Source organism: Ictidomys tridecemlineatus, chromosome 10 (genome assembly GCF_052094955.1).
Source record: "Ictidomys tridecemlineatus isolate mIctTri1 chromosome 10, mIctTri1.hap1, whole genome shotgun sequence".
In the NCBI taxonomy this organism is placed as follows: domain Eukaryota; kingdom Metazoa; phylum Chordata; class Mammalia; order Rodentia; family Sciuridae; genus Ictidomys; species Ictidomys tridecemlineatus.
In genome coordinates this window covers 8640064-8664237 of record NC_135486.1, presented here as the reverse complement: position 1 = coordinate 8664237, position 24174 = coordinate 8640064, and the positions used below count along the sequence as shown (strand labels likewise).

Sequence of the window (24174 nt, the reverse complement as noted above, 5' to 3'; positions counted from 1 at the left end):
TCCTGAAAGCCAGAATGTCAAGCCGGCGATAAGGAATCACCTGCAACCTGTTCCCAGGGAAGGCCAGGTCACCGGCAGGTAGAAAGGGAAAGTGGACAGAGGGTCCGCTCTGGCTTTATTGGCAACTCAGCCACAAAGCTACAGCTAGATCCACAACGTGGGCCCCCTGTACCCCCTTCTTTTCATCAAGGGAAGGGAGACCTGACATGCTTCTCTTCCGCACGCCCAGGGGATCAACTGGTACCACTGGAAAGGCCACGAGTTCTCCATCCCCTTCGTGGAAATGAAGATGCGGCCCTACAACCACCGTCTCACCGCGGGGAGGAAGCGGCGGGCCCTGCGGTTCTAAACAGGGGACGGTTGATCTTCCTGTCATTTGTTTGTATTTTGTAATATGCCACAAGGGGGGAGGGTCATAATGATGTGCTTTGCGACATATTCAGAGTACTTGGAGGAAGCGGGGTGAGCAGGAATCAGTGACTGCCACCGCTCCTAGTTTCTGCTGCCTTGGAGCCTGACCCCAGCTCCGTCTGCACTGGCCCTCCTCACCAGTCGTCCCCGACCTTCCCCTCCTCTCCCAACAAGGAGGAAACGTGGGAAGTTTGCTTGAAAGACACTCTGAAGGCCCCTCGTGGAGTGCAGGTGGCTGCAGGGACGCGGGCCTTCTTGTTCGACCCTGCTCCTGAGATGCCTCTACCTTCCAGGTAGCCTTGGTCTGGCCATGGCCTTCCACCGGCCCAGAGAAGCAGCCTCCGCCAGGGAGCTTGGCCAACAATCCCCTTCCGAGGGCAGAAACCCGCCACACCCTGACCCGAGGGCCGGAGTCCTTCAGAATGGGCGCAAGGCCGTCCTCTCTGCCACTCTTACTTTTTAAGCGCTGCGGCCTCTTCCCAGCTGCTTAGCCCTTTCCCTACCTGCCGTCCCCCGAGACCCCAAGGTCCCACCCACCCCACCGCTCATCTGGAATCAGTTCCCAAGGCGTTGCCCACTCCTGGCCCTGGGTGGTGTGGTGGCTGTGTCCCCAGGAGTCTCAAGCCACTGTCCCCAGCTCAGGGCAGCCAATCTACAGATGCCTGGTGGCAGGAAGGAGAGGTGGCTTTGTTTCCCGCAGTCTGGGTCTGGCATCTGGAGACGACAGGTTCAGCGGGAAACACGGCCTATGCCCAGCTCACTTTCTCCATTTCCAGTCTGAGTTATCACAGACATGTTTGAAAACTTGCCAACAGAAGGCCTGACTTCTGTCTTCTGCCAAGCTCTCCTTGGTACAGGTGACTTAATAAGAGTCAGGAAAAGACGTTATAAGACCCGTCAGCCGTTCATCCCCTGGCGGGAGTCCCGGGAGGCGACAGAATGTTTGTTTAGGAGGTTTTATTTTACTTAACTTCATTTTATGTTCTTCCTGTGGGAAACAGAAATGACCCCTGAGTGAGTTGAGATCATGGGAAGTCTTTCTCCATCTTCCTTGTTGTAAATGAAGGGTCCGGAGGAGATAGCATTTAGAAATCTCAAGGGGGGAAGGGCGGAACGGGCCTGTTTCTGGGATGAGAGGGGCTGCCTCCACCAGTTTTCACCCCAGAGAACTGGAGGCGCTGGAAGCCGTGGCCTCTCAACTTCCCCTCGACATCCAATGCCAGCTGCCACCTTCCCTCCCAAGTCTGTGTCCCATCCAGGGCTGCCTTCCGCCTTTCCTCTCCCCTTCCTTAGGTCCCCCTTCTGTCCTGGGCAGGGCCACTTTGTCAAACACGGGCGTTGTGTACCTTGGCCAGCGCCTCCATGTCCACACTCTGACCATGCTTTGGTGATCCTGAAGGGACAGTCCCTTCTGGCGTCAGGAGGATGAAGTCAGCCTGACATTTATTGTCGCCTCTCCCTTTTGTGGGCTCCAACAAGGCTTTGTCCCCTACTGGGCTGTGGACAGGGTTGACATACCTGGGGCCAAAAAATGTAGGTGGTGTTTTCATTTCTCAGTTCAAAACGAAGAGAAGGAACAAGATAAATGTGTCGATTTAATAAGATTCAGCCTGAGCAGGACGACCACAGAGAGAGGGAGGCATACTGGATACAGAGCTCAGGAGCTAAGGGACAGGTCTTCCTTTGCCGTGTCGCCAGCCGCACGACTTTGGGCAGGATGTTTCACGTCTCTGGGCCTCAGTTTCCTTGACTGTTGAATGAGAGACTAGAAAAAAATTCAACTTCTCTTTCAATTTGCACAGTCAATAGTGCAAATCCATGAGATTGATGAGAGCAGTGAGGTCATAGAAATCTGCCAGAGCCCTGTGGGGGAGGGCAGGGCAGAAAGAAGGAAGACAGGGACAGAGGGAGGGAGGGAGGAAGGGGGATGGATTCAGAAGTCAGAAGTCACGTGCATACACACACACACACACGCACACACACACACACACACACACGCACACACACACGCTGCAGAGAAGACGGTGCCAAGGAAAAGGCTGGACTGTGTCTGCGAGCCGAGCCGGGAACTGGGTGTGCCGGTGCAGCCCACCTCATCAAGGGAGCTGGACCGGAACCAGAGTGTGTGCCGTTAGTCCAGGGGACGCCAAGAGACGTCTGTGGAAACCAAGACCTGCCTTTCGCCGGAACCATTTTGCACTGTGGAACGTTTTTATAAATAGCCCTGGCAACATTACCTAGATTCATTTTAAAGAATGTTAAAGCAAGAAAGGGACTTCAAAGATCAGCTCAGCCAACCCTCTATAAAAGGGTTGATAAATTCCTTTTGTTCAGGAGAGTGATCTCCTCAGGAGTTTTAACCATTTTTTAGGGGACTGTGCTCCGCTGTCGTCCTGAGACCTGTGGTCAGCTTGACTCAGACCTTCTTCACTCCACTCACTTCCCTTCTTTCTAAGCTTCTTACGAAGAAGCGGCTTCGGAGCTGCTTAAGATTCATTCCTCAGCATCCTGTTCCTCTAAGCACCTGTGATTCTCCCAGAGAGGGACACAGGAAGCCCCGCAGCAGCCTGCAGCTTCCACAGGATTCAGAAGGAATGGCATTAGACCCTGCCGGGAAAGCAGTCTAACCCGAGACACAACGCGACTCCTTTGCCACCCCACAAAAACCAAGAGCAGCTCCCGTGGCTGCAGAGGACCCCCACCCAGAGCTGGAGCATAAAGATATGGTTTCCACGTGTTGAACTGACATTGTCCAGGGTTGCTGCTGGAACGTGAAGAGGTTATCTTCACCTTCATCAGGGAGATGAACCTGTGGAAGGGAGGGGCCTCGCTGAGAGTGTCCACAAGGTGGTGCTTGGGACACCTAGCCACCTCCTGTAACCCCAGAGGAGCTCTCTGCAGACTGAGGACCCCAGGGTCCCCCTGGTTTCCAGAACTCAGAGCCACCAGGCACCCAGGGCTGATTTGTAGTGAAGGTTGATTTGTAAAAGCACAACCACCAAATGGGAGCCGAGGAATGGAGAACACGCTTCTACAGACAATCCCACCCTGCCCCTCACCGACTCCAGCCCTCAAGTGACGGGACACTGCTTCCTTCCACCAGCCAGCTCTCTGCAGGCTGGAAACCGCTGTTTCCGAGACAGACACGAAGACTCGAGGTTGCCGATGAGCTCAGTTCTCACCCCAACAACCTAAACACGTTTTTATTCTTCAAATCTAGTTCCAGAACAGAGTTACAGATGACGGGACAGAAGGTCATTATAGGATCTTTTCAAAAGCTGTTTTTAAACCATCCGTTGAGAAAGCATTTAGGAGCTCCTCTTGGTCCTTTTCTCAAGAAAAAGAAAACTGGAACCTGTGGGAACACCGGATGCACCAAGCTGAGGGGCTTGAAAGACTGGCGGGTGGCCTGGACATGGGGCATGGACAGTTCTTTCTTTCTTTCTTTCTTTTCCTTCCTTCCACCCAGAATTTCAGGAAAGCTGGAGCCATATGATTTTCTACTTACTTTCTTGTCACCAGACTCCTGTTCAATCAAACTCCTTTGTTCCATTTCTTTCCCTTCAAAGCAGGGGAAGGGGCTCACCTTCCGTCTCTATTTGCATCTCACCATCGACTCTTAAAACTTTGAAAAAGACACGGAAAGACTCAAACTAGTTCGATTTCACTAACCACAGGAGGTGGAGAGTTTGTTTTTGCTTGCTTTACAGTGATCAAGATTACAAGAGGGGTCTTGGGGACTTTGGAGGCCGGGGATGGATCTATGAAGCTGGAGCTGCATCTTCACCTAAGATCCCAGAGTGGTCCACTTCCTTCCAGGCTAGGGGACCGGCAGGAACTAGCCTTTGGGGCTGGAGTGGCATGTCGCCTCTCTCTGGCTGCATTGCAGGTCCTTTGAGAGCATTTCTGAAGATCTTTGGCTGATTGCTTCCCCAAACCTTTGCTTCTCCCATAACTCAGCTTCTCATATCTGTAATAAGGTTTCCCTCAGATAATACTTGGGACTTTGGATACAACTGGGCCAAATGAGAACTCGCAGTCCAAATAAAAACTTCCAAATCACATGGGGAAAACAAGTCTAGGATCCTTTAAGAGTGAATGTTGGTGTGGATTCAGGTTGAATTGGAAAAACCCAGCTTATTCGAACCGTATCTAACACTGGATTTATTTAAGCCAGTTCTGTACTTTTTTTTTTGAGCTCTGAGGAACAGCTAGGAAGAAGGAAAAATTAAAAATCTAATAAAAGAAGCAGATAGATCATTGGAGATTAAAATTAAGACTTCTCCAGATGGCCCCACATTAAAAATGCAGAGACCAGGCCTGAGTGGCCATGACAAAGGTGCCAGCGTTACCTTCCCCAGTTCTGGCCTCCCGTCTCCAAGCAGATCTCCTCAGTCACCCACCTCACCTGAGGAAGAACCAAGGCACCTGAGGCCTTGCGCCCAGAGCACGGGAAAAGGCCTTGTCTGCTGGCTGGGCCCGTCCTGCCTGGACCTCACTTTTCCTCCCCCAGCAGTCACCGCCTGGACTCCATCTCCAGCATTGCCGATTTATTTTTCAAGGTCACTCCCTGCCTGAAACATGACTTCATCACACCTGCAGCACTTCATTGTCCAAATGTCCTTGGCAAACCTCACAGTCTTTGGACAGTGTTGCATTTTCTCCAAACAGGAAATCCTCCCTCCTTCTCCAGGCAGAGAACCCAAAGAGCACAGCTCTTGTTTCTCAGGCAAACTTGGCCCCCGTATTAACTTAATAGAACAGCTCCTGATTGTCTGGGCGGTGAGCCTGGCTAACGCTGAATTTCCAGTTCAGAAGCGTTGAACCCTTGCATCCTCATCGAGCCGGCCCTCCCAGGCACTAGCACGGGCTCTCTGGCACCACGGTCTTGGGTGGGGAAGTGCAAGGTCCTTCACACGCCCAGGAAGCCTGGAGCACCTGAGCCCCAGAGAGGGGTGTGGATTCAGATGTGTGGCCAGGAGAACACTAGATGGTCTTCCGGTGACTGTTGTAGCATCTCCAGGGAAACCAGGCCTGCTTTTTGCCATCTTGCACTCCAACACTCACGCACTCCACCCTGCCTTCTAGACCCACATTGGAAACGCACATTCAGAGCCAGAGGGGTTTCTGGAGATCCCCTAACCAAATCCTCTCTTTTTACACTCAAGTAAACTGAGGCCAAGGCAGGTTAGGCCACTGACCCGAGTGTCTCAGCCGATTAGTAACCAGGCTGAGGTCAAGCAATGCAGACTTTTATTAATCTGTCTCTCCTCAAATGAAGATTGGGAAAATGGTCTTTATCACACACCTACGTTTCCCAGACGCTGTGCGAAGACCTTTGCAGACGTTACTCTATTAGGTCCTCACCACACCCCGGGTCAGATCTCAGCATTTTACAGACAGGGAAAGGAGGACAGGGAGGTTAAATGGCATGTCCCAAGTCACACAGCCACCAGGACAGCCCGGTCAGAGCCTCCTCATCTACAGGAAAGCCCTGGGTTCTCTCCCTCGTGAAGCTGCTGCCTTTCATACACATTCAGCCAAGCGGCCGCTACCTGGGCTTTACTAATGCTCTTGCAGAGATGCTTCTGAGGCCACTGCCTGTCTCTTTCTTTTAAGAAAAGGCGATTCTTGCGTTGGTTCTTGACACACGTTCCAGGGCTCCCAGCGTGGGAGAGGGGAGAAACATATGGCAACGCTCTTCTTCTTCACGGGGCAGGGGGAGAGGGTCCACAGCAGGCTTGGCGGAGAAGGTCAGGACCAGGACACGAACTCCTCCCCCACCCCACCCTTTGGGCAGCACAGTGGCCTCTTCCTCTCCCAGCATCGGAAGAGGGGGGCATTCCAGAGCCACTCTTCTCAAGCTGGAGCAGACGGGGTGGCAGGGCGGAAGAACCCAGACTGAACACCGCACCTGTTCCTGGAGCATCAGTTTGACTCTGGAATTTGGGAGAAAGGTTTAGACGATGAATGCATTCAAACCAGGGCAAACAATAGCCAGGGCAGAAAGCTCACGAGTGTTTTGGACCAAGATCAGCAACTTGCAGATAGACTGGGATTAGCTCCCCCCTGACTCCCAGGGGTACCAACACCTTCAGGAGCCCCCAGGGGAGCACCGCAGAAGACATTTTTGGTGAAATGAGTGTAGAAGAAGGTAGGAAATCCATTAATTTTATTTATCCCCTGGTCTCTGTCTCCATTCCTTACCTGCCTCGTGTCCCCAGGGGGTGGGGAGCCTCAGACAGCAGTTGGCTACCATCTCGGCTCCTTTGCTACCTTGGGGGAAATTAGAAAGAAAGCAGGGCTTTGCACCTCGTGGTTTCAGCTGCCAGGCCACAACTCCAGACGGAACCCCTTTCCCTTAGCTGAATGATGTGGAAATAAAAAGGAACAGATCTTCCGGAGGGAGATCTGTTCCCTGTCCTGTGGCCCCAGCCGGGAGCTTGGGTGGCAGTGACAGCCACGGCTGTTGCTTTCCCACTGTGTTTCCTGCAAAGACACCGTCAACCAAGGACCAGCCCATTCCCCACCAGTAGAGGCACCCCGAGGCCCTCAGACCCCAGGGTCGGAATCTGCACACCCGGGTTCTGAACACCCAGGCTCCCTCCCACACACACACACACACCGTTCACACACGCACATCCAATTATTCCAACTCAAACAGCTGCCAGGCCCACAGGCATTCCCAGGGGCCCTACCCAAGCCACAGTGACTTTGAGGGGCTCCGGGCAGATGAACCCACCCTGGGCATCTCTAGATTGTCGCTCTGAGAACTCATGAACACCAAGTCCTCCAGTCCTTCTGATTTTGAGTTTGTCATTTTTAACCTTTAACAGCCTTTTCAGGTAAAAATAACAAAGACCGACTTTGTAGCTACAATGTACTTGAAAAAGCACTTACTTAAAGACTGGGACGAAGGAAAAAGAAAGACAATAACGGAGTGCATCCTCCCCGGCGCCGCACACCTCAATAAACTAAAATCAGAACCCACAGAGGGGGCCGGGGGAGAACCACGGCCCTGTCCTTCATGGCACCGTAGCTCAAAGCCTGGAGTCTGCTTGTTAACCATTGTTAACTAGTATTTTTAGTCCTGGTTGCTTTTAGCCTCTGTATAGTTCCTTTTTTAAACACATTTTCTATACGTTAATAAAAGATCCTGAAGGAATGGTGAGCGTGCATGTTCTGTCCCGCGTGCCCGCCCTAATGACCCATCGCCCTCCCAGGGCCTGCACCTCTCCTCCTGGGCATCTGCCAGCCCACTTCCGCCCAGACACCCCCTCTGCATCAGCCTGGGGCCGGCACCCTCTGCCCTGCCGCCCTTTCCCCCTCTTCCCGCTCCGGCTCCTGTGTTCTGCAATGGCCTCCCTGTCCCCTCGTCCTTTCCAACACCCTTCCTCCTCCCTCCTCTCTCTCCTCTTCCCTCCCTCTCTCTCCCGCCCCCTTTTCTCCATCTCCTATCAGCTTTCATCCCACCCTTGGCTTTTTCCATCAGAAAAAGGTCCCTGGCAGGTGGCAGCCTCTTTGGCCCCAGAATCACCATCTCATCTCCTCTGTCTGTGGTTTTGAGTCCTTGATCCATCACAGTGAAGTGACTCACGGTCCAGCTCCCTCCTGCCTTCTCCCTCGAGTGCCCAGTGCCAGCCGGATCTCCAAATCTCTAGTGCCACCTACGGGTACCAGCCGAGAATATTAGACAGACCCAGCGTGCTCAGCCTGCCCACCCTCGGCTCAGCGCCCTGCACCGCGGGCCTCGGCACTCTGACGGAGCTCGTTCACCAGGAGCCACTCTGATGGTGGCTCTGTGACCAACTCCTCTCCGACTTGGGAAAACATTTTTCTTTTCCCTCGCTTCTGGTGCATGGTGTAAGATCAGCTCTACCCTCAGGTTGCAGCAGGTTAGGCCCCAGCCAGGGGGGTGAGGGAGGAAGCTGTCTCTAGGACATGTCCACAAGCCTGTGGTCAGGAAGTGTTGCCTGGCCTGGGCGGCCGCAGGTTGGCCAAGTGTGGCGAATCCAGAAGGGCCCCTCCCCTGCTGGCGTGGAGAGGGTGCTGAGGAGCCTGCCTGGGGAGGCAACCTGGCCAGGTCTTAGGACAGTGGAGAGCATCCAAGAGGGAAAGGTGGACTTGGGGGGCTGAAGTGGCCTGGCCCTTGGAAGTGGGGCCAGGGGCAGGTCCCTGGGGCCATGTGAGGGAGAGTAGGGCAGGCCCCCCACGGATGGTCAGGACAGGCCATACCTGGATCCCAAGGCGATAAAGGCCTTTCTCCGGGTTCCTTGTTAAAATGGAGAAATGGTGAGTATTCCAAAGAAGGAGGCAAACCCCAGCCCTGTAAATAAACCAAAAAGAAAAAAAGAAAAGAAAAAGAAACAAAGAAAGAGTTCATCCTTCCTGATTTTTTCCGGGCACCAACCAGCTCCTTCACACCCCTGGGGCCATTGAGAAGCAAGGACAAAACCCCAGCTCCCAGCCCCGGGTCAGCCTGCCACTGGAACTGCCCCCAGGCCTCTCCTGTGCTCGACTTCCTCTTTCTTCCTCGTTTCCTAAAAGAACAGATTTCTGGAATGTCCAAAGAGGAAGGCTGGTTCTGTGTTAGAGGAGCCGCACCCCAGGTAGTGGTCCCAGAGGAGGGGCTGTTGCGCTACTGAGGCAGACACCTGCCACCTGAATCTTGTCTAGCATGTCAGCCAGGAAATAGCGGTGGGAACTAACGGAATCCAGTGGAGCTTGGAGGAACACCAGTAATTAGTATTTCTTCTGAGATGGCTGGATGCTAGCATTATGTTCTAACTTAAATGAGCATAATTCACCCATCGCTGAAGACCTCTGGGTGCATTTACAACCATCTGAACACAGATTTAATTATTGCTGTGTTGTGGGAACTAAGGACTGCCATGGGTAAAATTAAGAGTGGGTTATTAAGCAAGAGAAATGTTAGCAGCATTAGTAATCAGTGCAATTACCCAGTAGCGCCTTGGCGCCTGTCCTGCCCCCGCTGGCCCTGGGGACCTGTGCTTCCTCAGCCTGCTTGGCCAGTCAGCAGTAAGACACCCCACAAAATGAGGGCCCTCTGGGCCTGTACCTTTCCTCTCATGTGACACCCACAATATACCCCACTGCACGGGCTCTCAAGGAATTATGAAAAAAAAAAAACTGTGCACTGGGCTTTAAACCCACACAAACACGTCTCTTGTTCCCCTTTGTTTATCTACATTCAGTGAGCACCTGCTGTGTACTAGATTCCAACACTGACTCTGGTTAAAAAGATAAAAGTTTTCCCATCTTCCTGGAAGAGATCTGGTTTCTGGTTGGGGTTGGTGTGTGTGTAAGTGTATGTGCATGCACGCACGCGTGTGTTTTCAGAGAAAAGATATTCTTTTATTTGTTCATCCTCTCCTCACACGTTTATCGAATCCGTGTTAGGTACCAGGAACTTTGGTAGCATTTGTAGTAGAGTAATGGTCCCAGAGGGGGGCTGTTGTGCTACAGAGACACCTGCCACCTGAATCTTTTACCAGAGAAAAACAATCAATAAGAGAGAGGGAGGGAGAGAGAGAGAGAGAGAGAGAGAGAGAGAGAGAGAGAGAGAGAGAGAGAGGAGGAACTGGCTCCCGCGGTGGTGGAGTCCCACCATCTGCCATCCGCAGGCTGGAGACCCAGGAGAGCCGCTGCTGCCGTTCAGTCCAAATCTCAAGGCCTGAGAACTCGGGGAGCCATATTGTAAATCCCAGTCTAGGGGCAGCAGAAGGCCAGCCTCTCAGCCCAACAGGAGGCAAGAAGAAAGAGGGAAGGCCTTGCTTCCTCAGCTCCTCTGTTCACATCCTCAGCAGCTGATACCCACCCACGGAGGGGAAGGCCATCTACTTCACTCGGTTGACCAGTTCAGACGCCACCCCCATCTGTGACACCCTCACAGAGCCACTCAGAGGGATCTTCCCGAACCTGAGTGGCCCACAGCAGGGTCAGGTTGGCACATCGCCTCGGCTGTCTCGCACACCCAACAAGTTGTAACCACCCAAAATGTCTCCAGACGTGCCAAAGGTCCCCAGGAGGGCAAAGTCACAAGGCAGCAGAGGACACAGGAGCCACTCCTTCCCTGCAGGCTCTCCTGCCATGGGGAAGTCAGACTCCAGGACCAGGCTCCAACAGAGTCTAACCCCCAGGCCAGACACTTACTCTGTCTCTTCCCTTCTCCGTCCATCTCTACCAACTCCCTGCTCTCCTTTCTAACTATCCCACACATATGTGAGGAAGGCCCCTGGCTTCAAAAGTTTTAAAATAGAATAGAGTAAAATTTCCAAATGTATGTTTATGTGTTCCTGAGGAACGGGAAAGAGAGATACAGTGCAAGATACACAGTTAATTAGGATGAGTGTTGTCATTTCAATATTGAATTTAAAAAAAAAAAAACTCAGACCCATTTCTAACACTTCAAACACTAAGAAAAGTGACAATTAAAAAGCTTCTTGGATCCAAAAGCTGACAGAACCTTCTCGGAGGACTGATTATCATGGCATCCTCTCCTGGGAGAAGGGGAGCATCGCTAAAGGTGCTGGCACTTTGAGATGTTGATGCTTTTTAATGCTCGAAATAAAAATTACTACCATCAGAGATTATCTCTAAGCATTCATTCACGGCTTGTGTGAAAGCTTTGGGTCTCCTCTTCACGACAAACAATAAGCTCTTTACGGGTTTCTGGGAAGCAAGTATAAATTTCAAGAAATGCAGTAGTGCTTATGAAAATTCAATATGCTATCTGTACAGGAAATTTAAAGATCCAGGAGAAACAGAACTATGAGGCAACGTGTATATTATGTCAGGGTGTCGGCAATACCTGCCTTGATTTGTGACTCACGCACTCACTTTTTATGACTTTTTTTCCCATAAATAAAACTCACAGAGTAATAACCGAAACTTGTATTTATAACTGCAGCTACACTGGAAACACGGCAACACTGCTCCTGAGAGCGACTCAGTGGGCCTGATCAGGGCGAGCTTCCGGCCCTCCTCGCCCATCCCCAGCTCCATCACACACCCCTGAAAGCTTTCCCAGAAGTCTTGGACATTTAGTTGGCAACCCACTCTCCCACTCACCCTTTATGTTTTCCTTTGAAAATAAAATTTAAAAATATTTTTAAAGACCTGAATTTAACTCAGTCTGAGTGCCGTGGCTTGCTGTAGAGCAGGGTTTCAATCAGCAGTACCGTTGACATGTGGGTCGGACCCTTCTCTGCTGTGCAGAATGCTAGCAGCACCCCGCCTGGCCCCTGTCCTCTACCCCCCAGAGGGTCAGCACACCCAACAAGTGTAACCACCAAAAACGTCTCCAGAAGTTGCCAAATGTCCCCTGGAGGGGCAAAGTCGCCTCCAGTGGAGAGTCACTGTTCTAGAAAGATCTATCGTGAAAAGGTCATTTCACTCCAGACTTAATGGAAACAACATTTCAAGATGCCATCATCAGTCCGTTTCCATCAAAGGCACCCAAGAATTCCCCCAATAAAGCATTGTCACAATATTTTTTATTAAACTCCTTTTGATATGGCTTATAAATGTTTTAAAAGTAAATATCTGTTTCTTATTTAGGGTTTTTTTTTAGGGGAGAGCGGGGGTTACAGTGGGGATTTTCACGGTGTAAGATTGGACTCCAGGTAGGGGATGGAGTTTGTAAGATGGGGCTTACAGAAAATGAGTTTGACTCTCAATGGTCCAGTTGGTCCTGACTCTCCAGGAATCAATTAGGTCTAAAATTGAGAGTCACTTGTCAATTAGACCTTTGACTCTGTGGCTTCACCCAATGGGCAATAATAAATGACATTGATTGTTTAAGATCCCCAAATACCTCACCCTCTCTTTTGTCCTTAGGTTTTCTTAAGAAATTAAAGATAAATTAGGCACCAAGACAGAAGAAAGGAAAGTTTCGTGTGTGTGTGTGTGTGTTGTTGTTGTTGTTGTTGATGCTGTTTTCCTAAAAAAACTAACCCTAAAAATGAGACCCTGGTGCAGGATTTTGGTCAACGGAGCCATGCTCTCAAAGTCACAGCCCAGAGAGGGCTCCATGACGTGAGAGAAAGCAAAGAAGGAACCACACCTCCACCCGCAAAAGCTTTCACTGTGTCACAAACAGAAATGGAGCAACAGGGGGAAATAAATGGTTGTCCATGAAAGAAATCTATGGCAACCCCAGCATAAGGCAGGTACTCACACCCCACTGAGCCCCTTTACCCAGCTCACCCACAGACATTACAATCCCCCAAACCACTGCTTTCTCCTCCAAGACCCAGCCACCCTGAGGAGGCAGGACCTGGGCTTGGCAGAGCAAAGGGCTTATTTGCTTTGGGGAGGGCTGGGAGAAGCTGGGCAAGGAGTGGGCAGGCATCCGTGAAAAGAGAACCCCCCTCTGCGAGCTCTCTGAAGGCAGAGCCTGAGTTTTCTGTGTCTATTCCTGATAGGTAGCCCAGAATTCCGTACAGGCTCAAAGTAGAATCAATGCAAACTGAATTGAATCAATCACATCTTAGGCCTAGGCAAGGTCCTCCATCAACAGCTTTAGTTTCACTACGATTTAGGATGGATCCCTAAATATCAAGAAGGCCATGCCAAGAAATACCCCGAATGCAGAGGGGAAAGCCTGGGCTGTGCTCAGTCTGCACAGGCCACTTACTGGAGATGTGCCCTAGAGTGAGTCCTTGGGCCGCCTTGATAGCGCCCTGATCTGTAAAATGGGAACAAGGATAACTATCCCCCACTTCACAGACTGCTGTGAGGGGCAAACTTTAAATTGTGCAGAAAATGCTTTGCAACAGGCATCCGTCACAACCGGGAATGTGATCAGTTGGTTGAAATTAAAAGATGTTGAAAACCAGCTTTAAATCTCTAAGGCCTTCACAGTAGGTGACGGCCTGAAATCTCACTAACCTGGTTACCTAAAGCAGCTTACTTCCTGAAGTAAATGCTCCGGGAGAAGTGAAGGGCATCCACTTGCTAAGAGGGGGTGTGGGGCACTGAGCTCCCTGAGAACAGGAAGGGCAGGGTGGGTGAGGGGTGCAAATCAGCCCTGAGTCACTTCAGAGGTGCACACCCCATATTTATCAAAACTACTCCCAGGAGGCCTCATGGGGATGGAAAGCCTGGCAGGTTCTAGATTAGCCCTACAAAGGAGGTACCTCGAGGGTGACTTCTGAGCAGGAGGCTCTGACGGGCTCCTGAGGAGCTAGGTCTTTCTGTGGTGTGGACAGGGGCGTCTGGGGCCAGAGCTGAGCTGTGTAGGAGCAGAGGGGTAAGCAGGGCCGTGAGTTCCATTTTCTACACTCCTCCTCTTAGCCACTCCTGCCTTAAAACAAATGTTTCAAGATATCATTTGCAAAGGCAGCTATTCTAGATGCCCACGTCACAATCCAGCCTTGCCCTGGGATTGCACCAGCCCCACATAGAGAAAGAATGGACCCAAAGCTGCCCAGTGAGAGAAGCTCCGCCCTGCCCTCATCCCCACCCCTCTCCAGTGAGGGGGACCCAAGAGCTGGGCACTCACCCTTCCCCATTCCCTGTTCCAGTGCCCTGAGAGCAGCAGGAGAGCTTGTCACACTGCGGCCCCAGCCCTGATCCCATGCGGTGCCATCAAGGGTCACAGGGTTCATAGCCACCTTCAGTGCCACCCTCCTGTTCTGAGAGCTGGCCTAGAAAAAGAAAAGACGCTATCCCATGCACCCTCCCTCCTCCCGGCACCCAGATGGTACAGACAAATGTGCAATCCACTGAGGCTTGTCTTCACTCAGATGGCGTCACACGGGGACAGGTGTGCAGGGGCACCAGAGCCTCTCTGCTGCAGTTCTCCCCAGCAAGGCACAAGAGTCACATGATGAAAACAAGACCACACCTCTGCAGAGCACCTGCCGAGTACAGTCCTGCCTGGACCAAAAGGGAGCCTGCGCCCCTCCACACAGCTCCTCCCGGGCCAATTGAGCACTCCTGACCCAGGAGCCCTCACTCCTTCCTCATTCACCTGCCATTCAACCAAGATGCATCTTCCAGTACTGTGCAGGCAGTGGGTGCAACTCCAGTGAGGCAGGATCATGGGCACGTAGGAGGGGAACACAGATGCAGCCTGTGGAGGGTCAGACCTACTCAGAGAGAGCCCTGGTCATTTTGTGAGAATTCTGGTCATTTTGCAACAGCGGGAAGCCACAGGAGGACCCTAAGCAAGAGAATGAGATGATCTAACTGCACTTAAGGTGTTGGCTTTGGTCTTTGTGTAAGTGGTGACTAGATGCACAGGGTAATGGGGAAAGTCAGGAGCCGTTCAGAGGAGAGATCACGGTCACGTGGAGTCAGGTGACTTTAGTACAGGTGGGTAGACAGATAGAATCAGGAGATGGGGAAGGGGTAAATCAACTCAAACCTGTCGTTGAGGGAGAAGGAGATCACAAGGACAGCACGTGGGATTCTGGGTGGCATGACTGGATAGGGGTCGCCACCTGCAAAGGAAGAGAGATAAGTGACAGCAGACGGCAGGATGGCTTTATTTTGAACATCAGCTAGAGACACTTCACGATATCCAAGCAAGAGTGCCAGCAACGCCTACAGGACTGAAGGCCGGAGGAAAGGCCCAAATAGAGATATGTGGAAGCACATACTGGGCCAGATTCGTGGACTTGTCACCTACAAAGTCTCCAAGGGCCTCATCCTTAGGAAGGCCTTGTGCTTGGTTTAATGCTCTGCTGCCATCATCTTACAATTTTAGAAGTCCCTGGTCTCTTAGTCATAAATTTCCCTCCAAATACCATCTCATTTCTTCTGGGTTGTGTTTCACTCTCATTCCACTGAAAGTTCTCTGCAGGCTCCCTGGTGGTTACTTCCCTAAACTACTGGTTGTTGAGGAGTGTGTTAATTCCTTTGAATTTGCAAGTCTCCTTCTGTTATTGATTTACACTGCAGACAGAGGATACCTTTTGTATTTTTTAAATCCTCTTAAGTTTATTAAGGCTTGTTTTATGGTCTAACTTGTGGTCTGTCCTGGAGAATGCTTCATGTGCACTTGAGATAAAAGAGTATTCTGCTCCTTTCGTGTGGAATGTTCTATAGATGCCTGTTAGGTCTAGTTTGTTTATAATGTTTTCAGTCTTCTATTTCGTCATTTATCTTCTTCCTTGTTATTCTATCCATCATTAAAAATAGAATATTGGACTCTATAATCATTTTTTAATTTTCTATTTCTCCCTTCAGTTCTGCTAATTTTTGCTTCATGTAGCTTGATCTCTACTATTAAGGGCATATATATTCACAATTGTTCTATTGTAAATATTGATATAGTTCTATTGATAGTCTGGTTCTGGGATTACTGTAAAATACCTTTGTCTCCAGCAGCAATTCTTGTCTCAAAGTCTATTTTATCTAATATTAATAAAGACACTTCAGCTCTCTCTTGATTACTCTTTGAATGGTGTAGCTTTGGCCATCCGTTAATTTCAGTCTGTTTTTGTCTGTGAGTCTCAATTGTGTCTCTCACAGACAACACAGCTGGATAGTGGGGTTTTTTTATGCATTTCAATTTCTACCTTTTGAATCAAGTGTTTAATGCCTTTATAGTTAACGTAATTACCGATCAGGTAGGCTTTACCTGTGCCACTTTGTTATTTTCTATGTATCTTATATATTTTTGTTCCTCTATTCTCCTTTAATGACTTCTTTTGTGTTAAATAGATATTTCCTGCTGTACTATTTTAATTTACTTGCTTCTTCTTCTATGTTTTTGAGTTATTTTCTTCATGGTAGCCCTGGGGGTTACAACTAGTAGCTGGGGTACTCCAACTTTAAGAGGTGGAGGATAAAAGAGTAGGAGAAGGAGAAGCCCCTGGAGGAGAGTAAATCCCAGGGGAGTGTGATATCCTGAAAGCCAAGAAAAGAAAGATCCAAGGAAGAGAGAATGAGTGACCACTGTGTGGACATTAGTGACCTTAACAGAGCCGGTGTGGTGGTGGTATGGAGAGTGGGTGACACTCCAGGGGACCACAGGGGTCTCTGTTCAGGGGGACCTAAAATGATTCAGGTCACAGAAAGCAAAAGCACGTCAGATTCCCCGCCTCCTCTTTCCCTAACAAATCAGATTCCCTGCCTCCTCTTTCCCTAACAAATCGAATCAAAATGGGAGAAATTATGGCCCGTCTAGAGGTGGGAGGGATTCAGAGGATGTTGATGGCAACCTGAGTTCTCTCTGCCTTGTCCGAGAAGCAGTCAGGTGGACCTCAAGTCTTTTAGGCATTTCGTTTCGCGGTGTCTAATAGTCTGAGAACACAGTTTGGAAGCTTTGTGAATGTACGGTTGGGTTGGCCCCATATCCGGCTAGGAACTGGAAGCCAGGAATTCCAGACGGCCTACTAGTTCAAGGAAACCACAATACCATGGTGATTACCTAAGACGGATTTTTTTTTTTTAATAACTTTCACTTCAGGAAACTCGTACTTTCTCAATTTTTAATGTCAAGTTCACAGGCAATCCACAACCTTTGATGCCCTTCCTATTCCTAATGAAGAGAAGAAATGAATCTCGATCTTCCGAGTGGGAACCAAATGAAACACATCAAGTTTTCCTCAGGGAAGGGTTTCCAATGGACCAGAAGTGAGGAAACACGAGACATCCTTTCTCCTTTCCCTTGCCTAATTCCCCGGTTCCATTCTGACACCATGTCCTCCCTGGGGCAGTGTCTCTCCACCTGGGCACCACTGATATTCTGAGCCAGAGAGGGCTTGGTTGGGAGGTGGAAGGAGGGAGGACCGCTCTCCTGTGAGGTAGAGTCTTGGAGGATGTTCAGACCATCCCTGGCTACTACCTGCTAGATTTCTTCTCCCCAGCGGGTATGACCAAAAAGTCCCCTGGGGGCCAAGTCAGAGCTCCCTGGAGAACACTCTAGGGACAGGGCACAGTTGCTCAGGCCTAAACCAATCAGCACAATCCCATCCTGGCCCCCACTTGCCGGCTCCAGTGGTAAACATGTGTCCCAGTTCAGTCCAAAAACATCGCCACAAATGTTTTTTTTGTTGTTGTTGTTGGCTTCAGGGAATGAAACTGACTCCCTCTGAATTTTGTGGGTACTAATGAAACCCTTGGAACTAGTATATCCATTTTCCCTCCATGAAAAAGACAGAATGAAGCCGATACCACACGAGGCTAAGCAGACACTGAAAGAAACTGGGTTCTGGTTGCAGGGTTGAGTTGCTGAGTCAAATCCAACCTGGATTTATGAATGCATCCCTTTTTTTGTTGAAGCCAGTTCAATTGTGTTTTCTGTTATTTGAAACTGTTAAAAGAAACACTTCAGACACATTAAGTTGAAGAGTTAAACAAAGAGCAATTTGTAAATCTGGCAACCCCCAGAACCGGCATGGATTTTGAGAGCTTTGCTCTGAATGGGCAGCAGCCTTTATGGACACAAACCAGGAGTTTCAGAAACAGCTTGATTGGTCACCAGGCAGGGCCTTATTGAACATGATCTGATCAGTTGGCTACTTGTCATTGACTGAAGCTGGGCTGCTGTGATTGGCTGATACAAAACCCCAGCAGAAGTGGACTGCTAAATTAGGCATTCAGTTAGCTTACGTACTAAGTGAGGTTACCGTTAGTTACGTCAGGGCTCAAAGTACAGAGGCATCTTCAGACCAAATTTAGTATAATTTAGCAAAATACAAAATGCACCTTAAAATACAGAAATTAGATTTATGACATTTAGACCAGAAAAATTTTGACCCAGTCAAAAACAAAACAACAACAAAAAAAATTTAAGTTGAACATGGCCTCTTTCCATCCCCCAAAGTCAGGCCAGTCCTGCTCTCAAACAGGTCATGTCAAAAAAGCTCCATCATGTGGGCCCCATCAAATGTCCCCATGACCAGATCAGCCACTGTGTGCCTGGGTGGCAGGAAAGGAAGCTGGGACACCTGGTTTTCAGGTGTTTTCATATTTGCCTTGTTGGCTTTGGGCAAAAAATCACCCCTCCCAGGCATCAACCATCAAACCATGGTCCACAGATCTGCAGGGATCCATGAGACCTTTTCAGGAAACCCACAAAATCCAAAGTATGTTTCTAATAACATTAACACAACATTTCACTGCACGGGCATTTGCATTGGTGGTGGGCAGAAGATGCAGGGGCCTTACCACAAAGCAAGGCAATGGCCACAAACTATCCTGATAATAATCATATTCTTCACTGGTGGTAAAAAAAAAAGTAAATAAATAAATAAATCCTAGTTTCACTTAAGGGGATCCTAGATGAAAGAGTAAAAACTATGAACTGTATTTTATCTTGAGCCTGAGCGGTCTCCTGTTCATCCCGTGTGACTGTGGAAAGAAAGTGCTTCCCTCACACCCCCTGCCATGCTGCAGGAAGAGAGCACCCGCCATGGCTGGGGTCACCAGCTGTGTCCACTGCACTCAAGAAACACCATTTTTACTTGAAAGAACAACTGACAGACAAACTGTGGTTTTTGAGGCTGGGTATTTGTCAGACATTTCCTCAAACCTGAGCCGGGTGAGCCTGACATTTCAAGGAAAACAATCCAAAGTATCTGTAGCCAGTGATAAAATTTGAGCTCCCGAGAGAAAATTAGGATGTTGAAAACTTGTATCTGTCACAGTGAGCTTGACAGCTTCCTATTACTTACGAATTTTTCTGATGAGAACAGTGGTCATGTTAAAAAACGGGATTTTTTGATAGTATATGATAAAACATCTCAAATTTAGAGGAGCTGTAACTCATTAAGCCATTCCCTACTCGGTTGCTTGTCACTTTCTTATTGATTTTAGGAGTCATTTTTATATATTCTACATAGGAAAATCTGTCAGTTATGTGTACTTCAAAAATTCATTGTACTTTTTGCTTGATTTTCCACTTTCCTTATGTTATCGTTTTTTTGGTTTTTTCAATACTAGGGATTGAACCCAGAGCACTCTTCCACTGAGCTACATCTCCAGTTCTTTAAAAAGAAATGTTTTAAATTTTGAAACAGGGTCTTGCTCAATTGCTGAGGCTGGCCTTGGGCTTGCGACCCTCCTGCTCCAGACTCCTACGTATCTGGGATTACAGACATGCACCACCAGGCCTGGCAGCTTCATAGTTTTTAATCTACCTGGAATTTTTATTATGTAGGATTACATGAAATGGCCTATATTTGAGTTTTTGACCTAAAAAATAGCAATTCTGTACAATCAATGCAATATATGACGTGAGGTAGAGAGTTCTTCACTCCTTCCCGTGGGAACCAACATCTTCCCACTGTGATGTATTTGCAAGTCTGTCCTTGCCCACTAATCTGCAAGGTCACCTGTCTAATGTAGGTCTTTTGCCAATTCCAGCCCCAATACCACAGTATCTCAATTATTATGATTTGAAAATAGTCCTTGATATTTCTATGGCAAGACTTCCAACCTTGTTGTGTTTTTGTTTGTTTGTTTTTTAAGAGAGTCCGGCTTTTTCTTAACTCTTTTCATCTCTGATAAATTTTCTAATCAGTTTGTCAAGTTCCATCAAAACACATACACACACAGAGAGAGAGAGAGAGAGAGAGAGAGAATCTTGAAATTTTTATGGAATTTCAATAAATCTCCACATCAAGTATTGGGTCCTCCAATCAATGAACCCAGAATATTTCTCAAACTTATTCTGTCTTCTTTTATGTCTCCTAACAAAGGACTGTAATTTCATCCTAAGAGACATAACATTTCTTTTATTAGATTTTTCTGTCAGGTATTTGGGGGGATCTGAGATTTGATTTTACGCTACTTACAAGCGAACGAGCTCTCTTATTATTGCTTCATGAATGCTGACGGAAGACATGAGAGTCCTGCAGAGATGAGCCTCTATTACTCACTGCACAGCACGAGGATGTACATTGGTTTTCCTCAACCCAGTCCCATGGAGGGCCTTGGGATACCATGCACAGAGTGGGTTTGCTTTGCTGCTAAGGAACAAGAGTCTTGAGGAAGGATAATTCTATTGCAAGCAATAAGTTGTCTGCCTTTTTCCCCAGAGGAAGACGTTATCTCATCCTTCTGCATTTTTCACTGCAAAAACAGCCCCAAGCTCTGGCCCACACAAAGAGTTGTCAGGGCCTTGCATTTTTGGAGCATCCACCAAAAAATACAGGGATAGGGAAGACTCATGGCATAGGATCTCTTAACAGTATTTCGAATAATCTTATAAATTACTACCTTTGTAAATTTTTTAATTTTCCAACTATTGCCGATACATAACAAATATAATTAAACTTCTATATATTAATTTTTTAATCTAGCAATGTTGCTAATTCTAATCCTTTATTCCTAGTATACCATAAAATTTTCTACATTCAAAACTCATGTTTTTGAATGATAAAGTATTGTTTCTTTTGTTCTAAATCTACCTTTTTCCTGCTTTATTTCTTTGGCTAAAATCACTAGGGCAATGGTGAGAAAAGTGCTGAGAAATGTCATTCTTATCTCACTCTTAACCTCAAAGAGAGAGCTTTCCAAGTTTCACCATTATGCATGATGATTTCCCTACCCCTCCACTTATTTTTTAAGATACCCCTTTTTAAGTTAAATAATTGCTTCCTAGTCTCAGGTTGTTAAAAGTTTATAAAAAGTGAATAACATTTTTCTGTATCTATTGAAATTTTATTAAATAATTTTCCTTCATTCATCTAGTAATACTAAAACAAATTTTCTATATTAAAATCTTGCATTTGTGAGTTTACAGTAAATGCTTGGTCAGCCTAGCATGGTGGCGCACACCAGCTACTCAGGAGCCTGAGGCAGGAGGATTGCAAGTTCACGGCCAGCCTAGGCTACTTAGCAGGACCCTTGTCTCAACAAAAATTCATAGGAATAGGAATATAGTTCAGTGGTAGAGCACCCCTGGGTTCAATCTCCAGTACCACAAAAAAAAATTTTTAACTTTGTGTTCATGAGATAAAAACCAACTTTGCCATGACATACTATCATTTCTTGTACTATTGAAATTGATTGCCCTTTCTTTTAACTTACACTGACATTTTACCTGTGAAATTCTCTCCAAGTACAGCTTAGCTTCATGTTATACATGTTGATTAGTAGGGGGGTTTTAATTAATATTCAGCAAAAAAATGTTTTCTAAATTCTACAGGAATTTCTTGACTAAGAATTATTTAGAAGTGTATTTTTAATTTAAAGTAAATGATACCCAGTGAAATTCCTCATAAAAACAGAAAAAGCAATCATGAAATTCATTTGGAAAAATAATAGACCCAGAATAGCCAAAGCAATCCTTAGCAAGAAGAGTGAAGCAGGTGGCATCACTATACCAGACATTAAACTATATTAGATAGCAATAGTAACAAAAATCCATAATATTGGCACCAAAATAGACTTGTAGACCAATGGTACAGAATAGAGGACACAGAGACAAACCCACATATAGATTTATCTCATACTAGAAAAGGGTGCCAAAAACATGCTTTGGAGAAAAAATAGCCTCTTTAACAAATGGTGCTGGGAAAACTGGAAATCCATATGCAACAAAATGAAACTAAGCCCTTTATCTCTCACCATGCACAAAACTCAAATCAAAGTGGATCTAGGGCCTAGGAATTAGACCAAAGACCCACCTAATAGAGGAAAAAGTAGGCCCAAATCTTCATCATGTCGAATTAGACGCCTACTTCCTTAACAAGACTCCTAAAGTACAAGAAATAAAATCAAGAATCAATAAATGGGATTGATTCAAACTAAAAAGCTTCTTCTCAGCAAAAGAAACAATCAGTGAGGTGAATAGAGAGCCTACAGAATGGGAGCAAATTTTTACCACATGCACATCAGATAGAGCACTAATCTCTAGGTTTTATAAAGAAGTCAAAAAGCTTAACACCAAAAACAAATAACCCAATCAATAAGTGGGCTAAGGAATTGAATAGATACTTCTCAGAAGAAGATATACAATCTATCAACAAATATATGAAAAAATGTTCAACATCTCTAGCAATTAGAGAAATGCAAATCAAAACTACTCTAAGATTTCATCTCACTCCAGTCAGAATGGCAGCTCTTAAGCAACAGTAAGTGTTGGCGAGGATGTGGGGGAAAAGGCACACTCATACCTTGTGGTGGGACTGCAAATTGGTATAACCAATCTGGAAAGCAGTATGGAGATTCCTTAGAAAACTTGGAATGGAACCACCATTTGACCCAGCTATCCCACTCTTTGGTTTATGACTTAAAAACAGCATACTACAGTGATGCAGCCACATCAATGTTTATAGCAGCACAATTCACAATAGCTACATTGTGGAACCAACCTAGATGCCCTTCAATAGACGAATGTATAAAGAAAATGTGGTGTTTATACACAATGGAATATTACTCAGCATTAAAAGAGAATAAAGTCAGGTAAATAGATGAGTTGAAGGATATCATGCTAAGTGAAGTAAGGCAGTCCCAAAGAACTAAAGGCCAAAGGTTTTTCTCTGATAAGTGGATGCTAAACCATTTAGTGGGGGGGAGGCATTGGAGGAATGGAGGAACTTTGGATAGGGCAAAGGGGAGGGTGGGGAAGGGTGTGGGTATAGGGGGTAGGAAAGACTGTGGAATGAGATGGACATCATTACCTTAGGTACGTGTATGAAGACACAAATGGTGTGACTCTACTTTGTGTACAACCAGAAAAATGAAAAATTGTGCTCCATTTGTATACTATGAATTGAAGTTCATTCAGCTGGCACGTATAACAAATTCTAAGAAATAAATTAATTAAAAACAAAAAAGTAACTAAATGAGAGCTCTTTTCATTGTGTCTCTATCTGAACTGAATAGCACTCCGAAGATTTCATCTATATTTTTTAACCTTTAGGCTTGCTTTCTGACTCAAAATATAACCAATTCTGGAAAATATTCTGTATATTTAAAAACACTATAAATACTGCCCTGGTCAAGGCAATGATAAATGTCTATTAAATAAAGTATCTCTATCACTCTATTTGAATATTCTGTATTCCAATTTATGTTATCTACTTCTTCAATTACCAAGAGAGTAGTATTCCAATGACCCACTCTGATTATGGGTATGTCTGTTTCTCCTTGAAGTTCTGTAAAATTTTGCTTGAATATTTAGAAATCTTGTTATTAAGGAACACACAATATTGAATAATTTTCTGTGTGTGAATTAAACTTTTTATTTTTATGAAGTGAACCCCTTGATCTCCAGTCAGGACTCCGGCTTTTTGGTCTGAAAATAACTGCAGTATATTCTTTTCTGGTTAGAGTTTTTCCTGATATTTATTTTTCATTCTTATTCTCATTTTTATATCCTTATATTTTGGATGTTTCTTTTACAGATAGAATATCACTGGATTTTCTATTTTACCCAAACAGTTCAATTTTCTTTTTATCTGTAGTATTTACTATTTTTTTAATTAATGGACTTTAATTTTTAGAACACTGTTAGATTCAATTACAAAGATAATACAGAGAGTTCCCACATATCTCATACCCATGACCCCTACTATTAGCATCTTACATTACATTTGTGCCAGGGATTGAGCTCAAGCCCAGCCCTTTTTATTTTTTATAAACTTAGGGTCTCCCTAAGTTTCCAGGTTGGCCTTAAACTTGTGATCCTCCTGCCTCAGCCTCCCTGATTGCTAGCCTGACAGGCGTGCACCACCCACCACCCTAGGCCTAGGTGCAATATTGTCAACTAAAGTCGGTTTTCTTTGTTTATACCCAGCACACTTGTTCTCAGTGGGATCTCATCCAGGACACCACATG

General features: G+C 46.9%; 1 protein-coding gene and 1 long non-coding RNA gene across 5 annotated transcripts in view; one reads left to right on the top strand and one right to left on the bottom strand.

The window, feature by feature from the left end:
• Positions 1 to 7576, top strand: part of Tnr (tenascin R) — a 385191-nt gene extending 377615 nt beyond the window's left edge. For all 4 annotated transcript variants that reach the window (XM_021722635.3, XM_021722634.3, XM_078022361.1 and 1 more), the window contains one exon: positions 230 to 7576. In XM_021722635.3, coding sequence (XP_021578310.2) covers positions 230 to 349 — 120 coding nt within the window. In that variant the 3' untranslated portion in view covers positions 350 to 7576. The remainder of the gene's footprint in view (positions 1 to 229) is intronic.
• The window catches only part of LOC144367120 (uncharacterized), a 41261-nt gene continuing 22734 nt past the window's right edge, over positions 5648 to 24174 (bottom strand). The window contains exons 2-7 of the long non-coding RNA XR_013426387.1: positions 14804 to 14879; positions 14408 to 14509; positions 13937 to 14081; positions 13572 to 13666; positions 8647 to 8737; positions 5648 to 8078 (exon numbers count right to left, since the gene is read on the bottom strand). This is a non-coding gene — a long non-coding RNA (uncharacterized LOC144367120). The remainder of the gene's footprint in view (positions 8079 to 8646; positions 8738 to 13571; positions 13667 to 13936; positions 14082 to 14407; positions 14510 to 14803; positions 14880 to 24174) is intronic.